Source organism: Idiotropiscis lumnitzeri, chromosome 4 (assembly GCF_059441095.1).
Source record: "Idiotropiscis lumnitzeri isolate Australia: NSW breed Sydney's pygmy pipehorse chromosome 4, RoL_Ilum_1.0, whole genome shotgun sequence".
NCBI classification, from domain to species: domain Eukaryota; kingdom Metazoa; phylum Chordata; class Actinopteri; order Syngnathiformes; family Syngnathidae; genus Idiotropiscis; species Idiotropiscis lumnitzeri.
In genome coordinates this window covers 10,703,553-10,717,779 of record NC_142394.1, presented here as the reverse complement: position 1 = coordinate 10,717,779, position 14,227 = coordinate 10,703,553, and the positions used below count along the sequence as shown (strand labels likewise).

Sequence of the window (14,227 nt, the reverse complement as noted above, 5' to 3'; positions counted from 1 at the left end):
AAATGGTATTTTTCAAACTGAAAACTATGCAAGGTCTGCACATGAGCGAGAGTCCATTTTGTAAAAAAAAAACATAAGTTAGTAGTATCCGATTTTTGAGCCCACTCTCTAAAAATAAATAGCTCATGTCAAAGGTGATTCCAAAATAATAATAATGGGTTATATGTCAGCTATAACGCTAAAATATGGCCATGTTGTGTTGTATTCGTGTTTGTTGTGAAAAAAATCCCCAAAATTATTCTCCATCCATCCTTGTGACTCCACCCCTCATCCTCTTCCTCCATTCCACCTCCTCTGTCACCCTGTGACGCTCCAGCCCGGAGCCAGCGTCTGCACGCCGCCTCCCCTGCCCGGTTTGGGACCGCAGCTTGCCCGCTTCGACTTGATGGGAATCTCGGCGTGTCCCAGAACAGTCAGACTTTAGCGAAAAGAGGCTGCAGGAGCTGCCCAGTACATGATGAAGTTGGTGCTCCTCTTCGTGCTCTCGGCTGCATCTTGCCCGATCACCCTCGCCACCATCAGTGGTAAGAACTGATGCAAATGCACGCGTGCATACGGAAAGTCGTTCGAGCATGTATTCGATATCCTTGATATTCAGCTCAAGGTCCATGTACGAGGACAGAGCCGCTCTTTGTCCTCACCAGTCCGACCGACCGGCCGCACTAGTAAAACAAACATATTAATAGTAACGTTTTTTTCGCCACTAATGATTTCCACTACTGTATGACATTTTTGCACTATGGAAGTTTGGCTAGTAGGACAACTGTGACACAAACGAAGCTGACATTTGAACACTAACAGTAGCGTGGAAATATCCATTTGTGCATATCATGACATCGAGCGCTTCACTCGAAGGAGCACTACATATAGGCTACTTCTAGTCAAGTGCCAATTGTCATATTGTATATTACTTATTGGTATGCTAAAGTGACTTGAGGTGTTTCTCTTAGCTACAGTTAGAGTCTTACTGCCATCTGTGACGTCTATTCGCAATTACAAACCTTTTTGCCTATGTGACTTAACCTCAGTAAATTGCAGCAGATCGATGTTGTAATGACAAAGGGGGGTGTTTGCAATTCCATCCCTCCATTATCTTTTCCGCTTCTCCTGTCTTTGGGCAGTAGGCTGGGTACACACTGGACTGGTTGCCAGCCAATCGCAGGGCACACAAAGACAAACAACCATATACACTCACAATCAAACCAAGAGGCAATTCATGGTATTTAATATTTGATTTGATGCACGGTTGTTGGTTGTTATGTTTCACTGTCACTGTGTTCTTTTCGTTCTAGCATCAAATGAGTTTGTATCCTTGGCGGAAATGGAGGATGCCCTGCTGAAGAATCTTTTCCAAGGCTACCAGCGTTGGGTGAGGCCCATTCAGCACGCCAACGACACCATCAGAGTCCGCTTCGGACTCAAGATCTCCCAACTGGTTGATGTGGTGAGAGGGAACACACCACAGCTTTTAATTCTGTTATATAACTCACACTTCACGTCTGCTCATGTAAATTTTCATGCCAATTAAACTTCATTAGTTCCACTTGCACAATGTAATGAAATCCAAGAGCTGCTTTAAAAAAGTCACTGCATCATAATGAGTGTTTTCATTGATGGAAAGTCTGAATTTTGTGGCAGGAGGAGGGTAGAGTGTAAGATCCACTCAAACTAATACAGTCACTTTTGTACTGGCACTGTATGTTCTTGTTTACCATCTACGCTGTTTCATCTGTTTACAGGGAATATCCCTGCCATGAGAAGATGCCTATAGATGCCATAAGATGGCGGCAAAGTACTAAGAGAAGCTTCTCAACACATCTTGTTGCTTATGCTGACTTGATTGCTGATCAAGATTTGAACTTCTAAGTCTTGTTCAGCTGTATATTTTCCCCTAAAATATTGGAAATTACCAAATTTTATGACTCCAGGGGAGTTTTACTGACAAGGTTACCTGTTACAAACTCAAAAACGCTTTGCAATCCTAACTTCAAATGTAATGATTTTGTTCACAGGCTTGTCCTCTTGTCCACCACCAAATATGTCCAAATGTTCTGGAACAGTAACAGCAACAACAACATGTGCTACTTTTATTTATTTAATCTTAAATGAAGCTAAGTTTGGAACTATCTCAGTTCCTGGATTCCTGAAAGTAGATCCAGAACACTTCCTTCATATATCCACAAGCATCCCATTTCTGACTGGAGTGCGCTTTAAATATTTCAGGGGCTGCCGCTGATAGGATGAAATGCTTTGGATTGTTCAAAGGGAGGAAAATGGAGGATGCTAATGGATGAGCCACGCTCCCCAGCGTGAAATATTCATCCCAACCATTTTAGCTTCCACCTGCCACATGTGCTGAATACAAAGCCTCTTACTGGCTGAGAGAAAAAAAAAAACAGTTTCAGTCAGGTGGTCCTTTTGAATTTTGGACTAAAGAGAGTGCGAGTGTGGCGACAGTGTGTTCTGCGCTGTCCCCCTGAGTCTAACTAATTGGCTGCTGCAAAGCTCACTATTAGATCATGCTTCACCTCTGCTCAGTGTGACGGCCACAGCATCTAAGTGAGGGTGACAGCTGAGGCCAGGGCTCATTGGAAAAAACTCCTTTACCTGCAGACGTCTACAGCTTTTAAGTCACATCTGCATCTCAGTGTAAATGTTTAGTGTTCTGGTTCTTGTGCTTCTTCATTCTATTATGTAGTTCTTCAGGTTTTTATGGTCTTCTGTTGCTGTGTGGGAAAAAAAATCTGTTCAATGTGTGATGTCATAGTATAACCTTCAAGATGTCTCAACATGTGTCCGCACACTTGACATCCATTTCATCGGGTGAATCTTCACTATCTATTGAGATTTAGTTCCACAAATGTGTCAAAATTCTGTCCCTAAAAAAAAAAAATCTCCAGCTTTCAGTGTGATGTAGCTCAAACACAGTAATCTATCTGATATTGTTATTTAATCAGTACAACTCTTAACTGTGTCAAAATAAACAGAGCATAGTGTAATCTTTGCAAAGGCAGATTGTTTTTCAGTTCCAATATCGGAGCTAATACAGTTATGCAAATCAAGCAAATGAGGTGAATGATTGGTATAATTGTTTAAATGACAATTATATGCACCATGACTTTGTCAATTGGCCTATACTGGATGAATATTCTCGTCATACAAATTCATCTAAATTAATTACGGCCTTTTCTATTGGTTAGTTTTAAAGTATACAAGCAGCATTATCTCTTCATAAACACACAATACATTTTTTATGACACTCTTTTATTTGTTTTGGCATGTTTAGGATGAGAAGAACCAGCTAATGACGACTAATGTTTGGCTTTGGCAGGTAAGCAGGAGTCAAACTTCTCGTATTGTAACTGTTTATTGATGTTGAAAACGTGTATAATGTACAAAGTGGACGTTTCACCGTGCATGTGATAAACGTTGAATAGCTCAACCCGAATGAGGATATGTGGCATAGAAATGGATTACATAAACCGCAAAAAGACACAACAATCAAAGTTTATCTATGACAAAATTCTGCGAGATGCCACCATAAGTAACTACCGGTAATTTCAACCGAGCCTTCATTTTCATGCTTACAGTAATAAATAATAAATAAAAAGTGGCGTTAAGTGGTGTGTATTATTTTTCTGTTGAGCAGCAGTGGATTGATTACAAGCTGCGTTGGAATCCAGACAAATATGGAGGCATTACTTCCATTCGAGTGCCATCGGAAAACATTTGGCTTCCGGACATTGTCCTGTATGAAAAGTAAGATCCAACATTTTCTCATTTTTTCCACGAGGATGAAAGATGGCAAATAAAGCATGTAGAAATAAAAAAAAAAAATGAAGGGTTACCTAGTTCTTAATGTCATGAGTGTGAAAGTGTGGTTTGCTGTACTGGTATGCTGCTAAGTAATCCCAAAATCAAATGTTTAAACTGCATCATGGTACCGTGGTTTCAACTTTTTGTATTTAAATTAATATTGTTTGTCAGATGTAGTTCAGCTGTATTTAACATTTATGTGCAATGTATCCGCATTAAAATTGCGTTTGTCTTCAAATATCAAGGCAAGATTTTTGCTACTTAATTTCAACTGAATCATTATTTAAGTGCAGTTTTTCTATTTCCTATATTTAAGGATAGAGTTGATATTAAAATGTGCAGAATGTTAAACTGGCTTACAATCATATTAGAAATACCTTTTAAGAATATAACTTCAGGTTCAATCTTGATGAAAACTTGGACCCGCTAGCCGATCATTTTAATGTTAGTTGTTATGGTGATATTGTACTTAGAGACTTAGAGACCAAAATATATTTTGAGATGGTTACCTGGTGTAAGAAAAGTTTGAGAAGTCGAACCTCTGCTTTAACCGTGACTAGTGATAATAGTTGCTAATCATTGAGTAACAAAAATATAATTTCAAAAATAACAATAAAATGTTGAAAAGTGGTGCCAGTGTGCCAGCAGACATGGCTTGTGGGCCAAAACTTTATGGACTACAACATATAATACATTGACCTCCCCTTGTTAGTGTGTTTTTTATTTCCTTTTTTAAAATGTTTTTTTTTTATGATTTACACAAGCGCAAAAAAACAAACAATTAGACATTCCGAGCCTTTGATTTTTCTTCAGCGCTGACGGGCGGTTTGAGGGCTCCCTGATGACCAAAGCAATCGTCAAGTACAACGGCGTCATCACTTGGACACCGCCAGCCAGCTACAAGTCGGCCTGCACCATGGATGTCACCTTTTTCCCCTTTGACCGCCAGAACTGCACCATGAAGTTCGGCTCTTGGACCTACGACGGCAACATGGTCGACCTTGTTTTGATTGACAACCACGTGGACCGGAAGGATTTTTTCGATAACGGCGAGTGGGAGATCCTCAACGCCACGGGCGCAAAGGGAAACAGGAAGGACGGCCTTTATTCCTACCCCTTCCTCACATACTCCTTCATCCTGAAGAGGTTGCCATTATTCTACACGCTCTTCCTCATCATCCCGTGTCTGGGTTTGTCTTTTCTGACGGTGCTGGTCTTCTACCTTCCGTCTGACGAAGGCGAGAAGCTGTCGCTCTCCACCTCTGTCCTCGTGTCGCTCACTGTCTTCCTCCTCGTCATCGAGGAGATCATACCCTCGTCTTCCAAAGTCATCCCGCTCATCGGCGAATATTTACTCTTCATCATGATCTTTGTCACGCTCTCTATCATCGTCACCGTGTTCGTCATCAACGTGCACCACCGCTCGTCGGCCACCTACCACCCCATGTCGCCGTGGGTTCGCAACCTCTTTCTTCAGAAGCTACCCAGGGTGCTGTGCATGCGCGGGCACATTGACCGGTACCACTACCCGGAGCTGGCTCCTGAAAGTCCCGAGGTGAAGCCGCGATCTGGAGGTCGGCGAGGAGGCCAGAGGGCGAGCGGAGGACAGACCGCTTCCGATGGAAAGGAGGACGAGGCCTGGGCCACCATGCTGGAGAAGGCCATCCACTCGGTGCGCTACATCAGCAGACACATCCGCAAGGAACACTTCATAAGAGAGGTAAGATGACCTCATATCTATCCGTCAGAAGGGTTTGTGTTGAAAAGTAAACCACTCCTATGAGAACATGAAATGACAGTGGCCCTCCCTCAGCTGATTCCCTGGAGTTTTCTAGTTTTCTCTTGCAACATCGAATCAGAATCAGATTTATTGGCCAAGTATGTAAAACACACAAGGAATTTGTCTCCGGCAGTATGAGCTACACTAGCATTACAGTAATAAGCAACTACGATAAATAAAGACATGACATGAGTATAGAAAAGCTATTAATTAATTACACTTCTATAGTTGTTCATCTACCTATGCCAGCGACTTGCGCAGAAAATCAGAACAATTTAATGTTGTTCAACTAAATGTCAGAAGGTTCATTAGCTTTTGTTCAGGTAAAAAAGGCCCAGATTAGTTCTTGTGTAAAAGAACAGAGAAATGTGTGTAATCGGACGTTAAGATATCCTAGACCAGTATTTCCCAATCTTTATTGAGCCAAGGCTCCCACTGTACGTACGTGAGAAAAATCTCACGGCACACCACCAAACAAATATGCCACATAAAGTATGAATCCTGAAATAATGATGAGATCATCTCAATTTGCTCAGAAATTCTGTTACTCCGTGTGAAATCTGGGCTAGTTTAGTTGAATACAAAGCTGATATACGCTCAAGAAGCTTGGACATGTTTTTTTTTTGAATGAATGGAAATCGGTGGATACAAAAGTTTATTGTACCTTCCTTGCCATCAAATGATTGATGATGTAGAGCATTTAATGTTTCTGCCCGTTACTATGTGCCACTGGCGTAGATAAAGATATACTGTTTTAGTAATGGACAAGTAATGAGTTTCAGACAAATGAAATTGGATCATTTCTGGCAGCACCATGGTTGGGAATCCCTGGCGGACCACAGCGTTGTTGATGCATTTCTACAGCTCAATGAGTAATGCAGTATCCCCACATGTATTTACCTAGTTGCTGATTCTATTTTGGGATCCCAAATACCCCCAGATTTTCGCTTTTGGTGGCTGGACATAATCCCTCTCTGTCACTAATAGCGGTCGAGCAACGGTAACAAGTTTTATATTTTTTTAGATAAGTGTGCATTTACCGAAATCAGGGGAGTATAACAAGAGCATAATACGCCTGTAAATTTTAGACACATTTATCCAGAAGGTAAACAAAAAACTTTCTGAATCTTATCCAAGCAGTTGGTGCACATCCACTTAATATTTTATCTCCACAAAAAAGTTAACAGGCCTATTATGACATTTTGATTTGGATTTTTTTTCCCCCAGGTCTGCGTGAATAGGGATCGTTTTAAAAATGTTGTTATCTGTATATAAACAATTTTGTTTTAATATGCTGTTATATCGTAATCGCACCCTGGCTTTGTTTTACTCACGTTCCGTTTATTCTCCCAGGTGGTTCAAGACTGGAAATTTGTGGCCCAGGTGCTAGACAGGATCTTCCTGTGGGCATTCCTGACTGTCTCCATACTTGGCACAATCCTTATCTTCACTCCAGCTGTGTATATGTTCCTCAAAATCCCACCACCAATTGCAAGTGAGGATCCAACTTCAAGCTCACCGCTTTAGCACAGACCACTTGATATTTCTGTCTATAAATCAGTAACAATTGTTTTATTAAAGGGTAATAACTGATTTAGCACACACTGGTCTTCCACACAGCTCTGTCTGCCTGTAACTCCCGCCTCTTCAATGCGTTCCCTTAGACAGATTTCAGTTGGTTTGTTTTTGTGTTTACATATATACACCTTTTTACTTGAATTTTTTTTAATGAGCATTGAGATGTCAGTATCATATAACTCTAAGGAATCAAGTAGTAAACAATTTAGATCCCCTTGGAGGATATTTTCATTGGATATTTTTTTCTCCAATATATGCAGCAAGAACTTAGGTCAAAATAAGCACAGTATAGACACATATTCACTGCTCTCTCTGCTTGAAATTGTTATTTTCAGTATTTTCACATAGCAGCTATCACGGATTATAGTAAAGTTTTGAGGGTGACTTACTTGCAAATTGCAAAATGATGCATGTATGGAAGTTGTTTGCATAAAGGTGTACCAGATGCAACATTGTCAGTATGTGTCAGTACCCCCTAGTGGTCACTAAAAGATGAAACGGCAGTACAGCTTTCCTAAAAGCCTTAAAAATATATTCTTTTGATTCCTGGTATGTATGCAGTACATGACCACCACTATTTCTGTAGACCATAATAAAAACAATAATAAAAAGAATATGACTTGGAAATCTATTGTTATTCATGTTACTAATATTTATTGCAGCTGCAACATTCTAAATTTGCATGATTCTACTTCTACACAATAAGGACATTATAAGATGAGTCAGCATGTTCCACAACAAATCCAAACAGTTTTTCTGCTTTGGAATCAAATACCGAAGTGAGTGTCACCCAGCAACAAATGATGTTACATGTTTATCTTCTGTGGCTCATATGATTCGTTTTCCTGTGATTATTGGATAGACAGTGTAGCTAAATTATTACCAGAAACAAAATAGGTTGAATTGCCACTCTTAACTCTCATTTGCATCAGAGCAGATTTATAGCACAAAAATGAAACATTCCCCTGGTATTAGACAAAGTATAACCATGTTTGTCATGTCAACCCCTCATATCATTTGTCTTGTTGTTTTCTATTTGTGTCCTCCCGTCTGGCTGTCCATGTGAGCTCTAGCATTGCGCAACATCTCCATGTACAGCCTGTTGTTCTCACTGCAACATCAATGCAAAAATGTTATTTTTGATATTACCATTATAAGGAAATCATTGGAGATGCAAATTTTGTCAGCTCAGTCGCATGTCATATAAATAAATAAAATATCAATAAAAAAAAAATCAAATACAAGTACAACTCAGACATTCAGTGTTGTTTTTATATGTTAAAAAATCTAAATAGTGTGCACCAGTCACACTTCCTATTTTGGTCCCAACTGACTTTGCGAAAGAAAAAGGATAGCGAGAGTCGGCAGGAACAATGACGGGCACACTACGCTTTTACCAAAGCACTGTAGACAGGATGTCTCACCCCCAAAAAAAGTATAAAATGGCCAGTGGGCAGCACATAAGCTATAATACAGTTTACTTACTCTGCTACAGACCGGTCAAACATCAGGTTGCCCATATCCATGTAGAACTGGGCGTCTGTTCGAAGCGCTGTCCAGTACTCGTTAGCCTGAGGGACAAAATCAGTGTTATAGAAATTCATGCAAACTACAGGGTCTTTTTTTTTTTTTTTTTGCCAATGATGAGACCGTACAGTCAAGCCTCAAGTGAATAGCGAAAATTCTCAAGTACTTCACGTTCCCCTAAAAAAAAGCGTTATGAAGGGGACAAAGCTTTACATGAAATTTGTCAACTGAATTCAGCATTGTTCCTTGACTGTGGTAAAGCTCTAGATGAAGCTCCTCAAGTCAATTCAACATAGTTCCTTGGCCCCAAGATGCCATAAGAGGGAGCCGAAGCAACACTTTAATTCTGAGGAACAGGTGAGTTTTTCACATTTGTGCTGGATTCCCCAAACTACAGGCGACCGCGTCACCTGCTCCTGAATGGTGTAACCCCACTGGTTCTGAGCACTGTGGGGGTCCCAGTAGCCCGACTGTCTTTTCTGCCGGATGAAATGATTTGCTTCCTCTTCTTTCATGAACGGGGCTGCCAGAACCCCTAAAAACAAAATGATGCCAGAAGGTTGGTGCAACAGTGCAACACGTCCTCTACAAAGACTCTCTGGGCTGGAGGGTGAGGAATTAAATGGTGTGGAGGGAAAACAAAAAATATACTCTTGGGTGTTAAATTACTATCTATCAATCTATCTATCGTTGTATACATACATATGTGTGTGTGTGTGTGGGGGGGGTGTGGGGGGGTGGGGGTGTGTGTGTGTGTGTGTATATAGTTTAGTATAATTATTTTTTCTTTTCTCTCCATATTTTAACTTTCCAATCCAAACCAAGAGCTTTTTGCTAATGTGTCTAAGTTTGTAATGACATAATTTTGTAATTATTTTATTTATTTTATTTCTGAGAATGACAAGTAAAGTTCAGTTATTTTTCAATATGGCTTGTCAGTGCAAGGGTACACGTTTGGGTGACAATATGAAGATACTATGATGATTATTATGTTAATTATTGTACTTACCTGTTATAAGAGCAAGCAGTATTACAATCTTCATGTCTATGAATGAAAAATAATTATTTTAGGTGCATAGTTTCAATATTAAGGAATCTTAATTGTGGAAAATAAAATACAGTGCATTATTTATCCAGAGAAGAAAGTATAATTTACCTGCAGAGTGAGTGCTGATCTTTGCTCCAACCTGAGAATCTCACAAATGAATGTGGAAGAGAACAAGAGTTTCTTTCACCAAGAACCAGAGAGGAATGAGTTAAGTCAAACAAACAAGACTCAGAAGGTAACCGACCAAAACACACACACACACCCCTCCCACTCACACGCACACGCCCACCCACACGCACACGCACACGCACACACACGCACTCCTGTTTCACTTGGGGAACAAGTTAGGCTCTGAGATTTATGATAAAAACAAAAACTGCACAAAATAGTCATCAGTGTCTTAATAAGCTTTCAGATTTATTAGGAAAACGAGCGTTTTACTTTACAAGAAAAAAGAAAAATAATACAAATCTACACAAACACAGTAAAAATTACATTTAAACTATTTAATGAGCAAGCTTTCTTGATGATACAATTTAAATTACATAAAATGTATGAAACCCGAAGTTTAAGAATGATTTAAGATTTCATAAGAAACTACAACCATGCAGGAAAAGCAGTGTGCACAGTGTTTTTTTCAAGAATACTTCTCCGAGTGTCTTTTTAATACATTTGTCAGTCATGCCCCAGTATTATCTTGACTATGTTCTCTCTGACTACCATTGTTTTCTCTTATGGTTTGGTCCGTCGTCATCATCCTCTGATTTAATCAAACAGGAACTATCCCCCCCAACCAGAAACATTTAAACGAACAGTCTAATCAGCCATTCGACTAACAGTTATGTAAACATGTAAAAAAATCAATCCATACTTGCCCTGCCACTAATCTTAACTGATTCACAATCAGAATTAGTTTTATAGGACGTGGTTGTCTCTCTCTCTCTCTCTCTCTCTCTCTGTGTGCACGGGCCTGTGTGTGTTTGTTGGTGTGTGTCAGTACAATCACATTTCCTCCACTGGGTGGGGTTCTGACTACGTTCATGACGAGCTCCAGCGGCCCTTTAACCAATGAACCACTACCGTTGAAATGCACTGCGACATACTGTAATCTGTTTCTAATACTTTGATTACCCTTTTGAGCTACAGTACTTATTGAGTTTAGATTAGATTATGCTGCTGTAACCAGGGAAGTATCCTGTAGGTCCACTGCCTGGCACTTATTTTACTTGAAAAAGGGATTATATGGCTGGTAGAAGAAGAGGTTTTGGATCACTTTAACTTAACTTAGTAGGTTTTGCTGATGGTGCAGTGGTGGGACACTCACCTGACTTGTATGTGGAGGGGTTCCCACTCAGTGACGGTGTCTGTGTGTGCCAAGCGTCTGGCGTGATGAGTTCAGGGTGTCGTCCGCCTTTCACCCTAAGTCAGCTGGGAAAGGCTCCAGCAACTCTGCTTATTTGTATATACTGTATATGTGAATGAACGGCCAGAGACCAGTTCAGGCTCAGGATACTTCACCAGAGATGGGCATTTCATTCCGTCCTGCCCATTTTGAGAAAATATTTGCACTCGTAGCAATTTGCACTTGTAGCAGAATGAAATCTTGTAATGCCGAGTTCATCTCAGAGCCAGAGAGAGAGAGAGAAAGAGTGCAAGTGGGAAAAAGCACAGAAGTGATAAGAAGCAATTAAGAGCCAAAATAAGCAATATAAATTGCATTTAATTTGAGCAACGGGATGAAGTGCAATAAATACAGCCATCTCTATGGTCCGAGTTCGAGTTCATCTGTGAATTTGCTTCGTGTGACAACAAGATTCTGTGAAAGGTTCTGGTACGCTCTGTAACCATTGCTTTATTTGGCCTTGTTTGGGGGCTTAAAAGTGTCTCCCGATGTTTATTATATAGATAATACCGCATTTAATAATGTGAAGACCTGCGTCTATTTGTCCGAATTGGCAAATGTATGCAGAAATCAATATTTTTATGGCTAAATTTATCAATTGGGGCTTTTAATCAGATGCGTTTTGTAGTCTGGAAATTTGGGTAATTGGATGTAAATAGGAAATTTGCAAGATAATGAACTTTAAATAATGTTATCAAACCTCTGCCGTTAGCCTGTCATCATGCAAGGAAACTTTTTCTTCTTTTGCTGATGGGTGGAGGGTGAAATACAAGGATGGAAGCGCTTTAAGAGGACACGGGGACGCAGTACGATTATTTTATGAATAAGGACACAGGGATGATGACGGAAGGGTGCCCAGGCGGCGGACGTATCAGCTAAATAAGGCAAAGTGACCATCCCAGGAAACCACCATCCTATAATGAGGAAAAAGTGTAAAGAACAGAGATTGTCAAAGTGTGGGAGGCATTCCCTACATGCATTAAATGTTTACGCACTCTTTGTTTCAACATTTTTTATTGACAACCACTGGTTTGAAAGTGAAAGGATAGATGGCCTTGAATACAACAAAGACAAAGATCACCATCGGTTGATCCACTTTGCTGTGACGGGATTCCATTGCATGATTTTGGATCCAAACAGTTCCAATTCTCCACCATGGTCTCTGCTGTGACCACAGATTAGAAAAGAAGACAACAAAAGAGGGAACTAAAAAAGAAAATTGCACACAGAGGAGATACAGAGCCATGATTAAAGAGTGAAACGGAAATGCCACAACATTTAAGTCCATTAGTGGAACACTGCTCATGTATTAAAGATAAGAGAATTAACATTTCTGTCTGCTCTTTGCACCATTTTCTACACTTAACTCTTTACTCTCTCTCTTCTGGCGTTCAACCACAGGCAGATCTTAGTTCAATTGTAAAAGTAACACACCATTACGCAGGTGCAACGGTCTTTCTGTCGTCTATTGGCATGCATGCGTGAATATTTTTCAAGACTTTTTAATCATGTTGCTTATTTGACTGTCTTGGTGGCTTCGTTAACATTTCTCAACTGTTGGAGCTTAAACTGGGAAACATTTCACGAAGATTTTCTTCCAAATGCACACTTGTGTGTGCAACCCTTAAGGCACAAGAATAAGGGGCGTGGGAGCGGGTGAATAGATTTAGTGGAACCAAACTGCTTTTACACTTTGGAAGGGCAGATTCATCGAGACAAGTAACACGCTCTTCAATACAAATCTGGGAAACATTTGAATGTATTACATGATCACTTTGGTTTTACCCTCATTGCATTGCTGATTTTAATGCATGGAAGAAATGTATATTCATTAAAACTTTCAGTTGTGAGTCCTGTGTGTTGGTGTTAGTGCTGCAATGACAGTGGAAGTTGGGAATGAAATTCTTTCATCGAGTAAACCTAACTGGCATTTTTAGACAACACAGTTTAGATTAGATCAATGACATAGATTTATTAGTTTGTCAAGATTTCGGGTATGTATCTTGTCATTGTAAAACCAAGTTGTATGTTTGACCCTGTTTGCCAACCCTCCTTCCTTCTAATCAGTTAATCAGCTCATCAGCTCCACTACTGCCCGAGTGTGCCATTCAACTGTCAAGTGAAAAAGGAAGAGAACATCGCAACTTGCGAACTTGATTATCAAGCGTTTCGGCAAAGCAAGAACAAATGTACAAATTTGTTCAATTGTACAAATGCAGCCAATAATAAGCTAACCTTAACTCTTCCGTCCAACACAAGATCGTCATACAATGAAGATGACATCGATGACCTCTCAGTGCAGCGTTTATTAGCCAAATCCTTGAAGACCCCTTATAATGTCTTCACAGGGGGGGTATTTTCTCCGACAGCAGCAGCAGTGACCGGAGCATTTTGTTTTATTTGGTTGCGTTGTAGAGTGAGTCAGTCAGTAAAAACATTTAGAGTTTTTCCACCTCATTTCCTCTTGGATTCTATTTCTGCTGGGAATTATCTATAGAGTTCAACTGCTGGGGCCACACTGGCCTAGAATAATGACAAAAACAACAAACATTGCAAATGGAAATTTTGGAAGTGTAAACGTGTGACATGTTAGACACATGAGCGGCATGGTGGTTTGCACGATGGCCTGACAGTGCAGAGGTTGTGGTTTCAATTCCGGCACCCGCCTACCTGTGTGGAGTTTGCATATTCCCCCCGTACCTGCGTGGGTTTTCTCCGGGTACTCCGGTTTTCTCCCACATTGCAAAGAATTGCATGATAGGTTGATCAAACACTCTAAACTTCCCCTCGGTGTGAGTTGGAGCGCGGATGCTTGCTCGTCTACATGTGCCCTGCAATTTGCTGGCAGCCAGTTCAGGCTGAATGAGTTCGGGGGACGACAATTTTTATGAATAAAGTCGGAGGGTTGAGGCCGGAACCGTATTGAGATAGTAGCCGGAGGGCGGGGGACTGACCGTCAAAAAAGGTCAATTGTCCAGCTCTATTTTTTTCTGTATTTGTTTGTTTCCAATGTGTGCTTTAGATGTAATATATGTATCATGTAATATATATATATATATATATATATATATATATA

General features: G+C 40.3%; 2 protein-coding genes across 2 annotated transcripts; one reads left to right on the top strand and one right to left on the bottom strand.

Moving 5' to 3' along the window:
* The first annotated feature begins 278 nt into the window (after positions 1-278).
* LOC148338070 (neuronal acetylcholine receptor subunit non-alpha-2-like) lies at positions 279-8,099 on the top strand. The gene is made up of 6 exons (XM_088292727.1): positions 279-524; positions 1,293-1,444; positions 3,287-3,331; positions 3,650-3,759; positions 4,630-5,536; positions 6,950-8,099. The coding sequence occupies exons 1-6, from the start codon at positions 455-457 to the stop codon at positions 7,121-7,123; spliced, it is 1,458 nt and encodes a 485-aa protein (XP_088148853.1). The 5' UTR covers positions 279-454; the 3' UTR covers positions 7,124-8,099.
* Positions 8,100-8,103: 4 nt separating this feature from the next.
* Positions 8,104-9,931, bottom strand: LOC148338069 (uncharacterized protein C3orf85-like). Its single transcript, XM_088292728.1, has 5 exons — positions 9,858-9,931; positions 9,711-9,746; positions 9,112-9,236; positions 8,660-8,745; positions 8,104-8,285 (listed from the first exon to the last, which is right to left on the bottom strand). Exons 2-5 carry the CDS (start codon positions 9,742-9,744, stop codon positions 8,207-8,209), a joined length of 324 nt encoding a protein of 107 aa, XP_088148854.1. The 5' UTR covers positions 9,745-9,746; positions 9,858-9,931; the 3' UTR covers positions 8,104-8,206.
* Between the last annotated feature and the right edge of the window lie 4,296 nt (positions 9,932-14,227).

Coding starts and splice junctions, on each gene's coding strand:
- LOC148338070 (XM_088292727.1), top strand. CDS start 455: ATGATGAAGTTGGTGCTCCTCTTCGTGCTCTCGGCTGCATCTTGCCCG. Junction 1,445..3,286: donor TCTCCCAACTGGTTGATGTG/GTGAGAGGGAAC, acceptor TGGCATGTTTAG/GATGAGAAGAACCAGCTAAT. Junction 3,760..4,629: donor GACATTGTCCTGTATGAAAA/GTAAGATCCAAC, acceptor ATTTTTCTTCAG/CGCTGACGGGCGGTTTGAGG.
- LOC148338069 (XM_088292728.1), bottom strand. CDS start 9,744: ATGAAGATTGTAATACTGCTTGCTCTTATAACAG. Junction 9,237..9,710: donor ACTGCTTGCTCTTATAACAG/GTAAGTACAATA, acceptor TTTTGTTTTTAG/GGGTTCTGGCAGCCCCGTTC. Junction 8,286..8,659: donor TTTGACCGGTCTGTAGCAGA/GTAAGTAAACTG, acceptor TTGATGTTGCAG/TGAGAACAACAGGCTGTACA.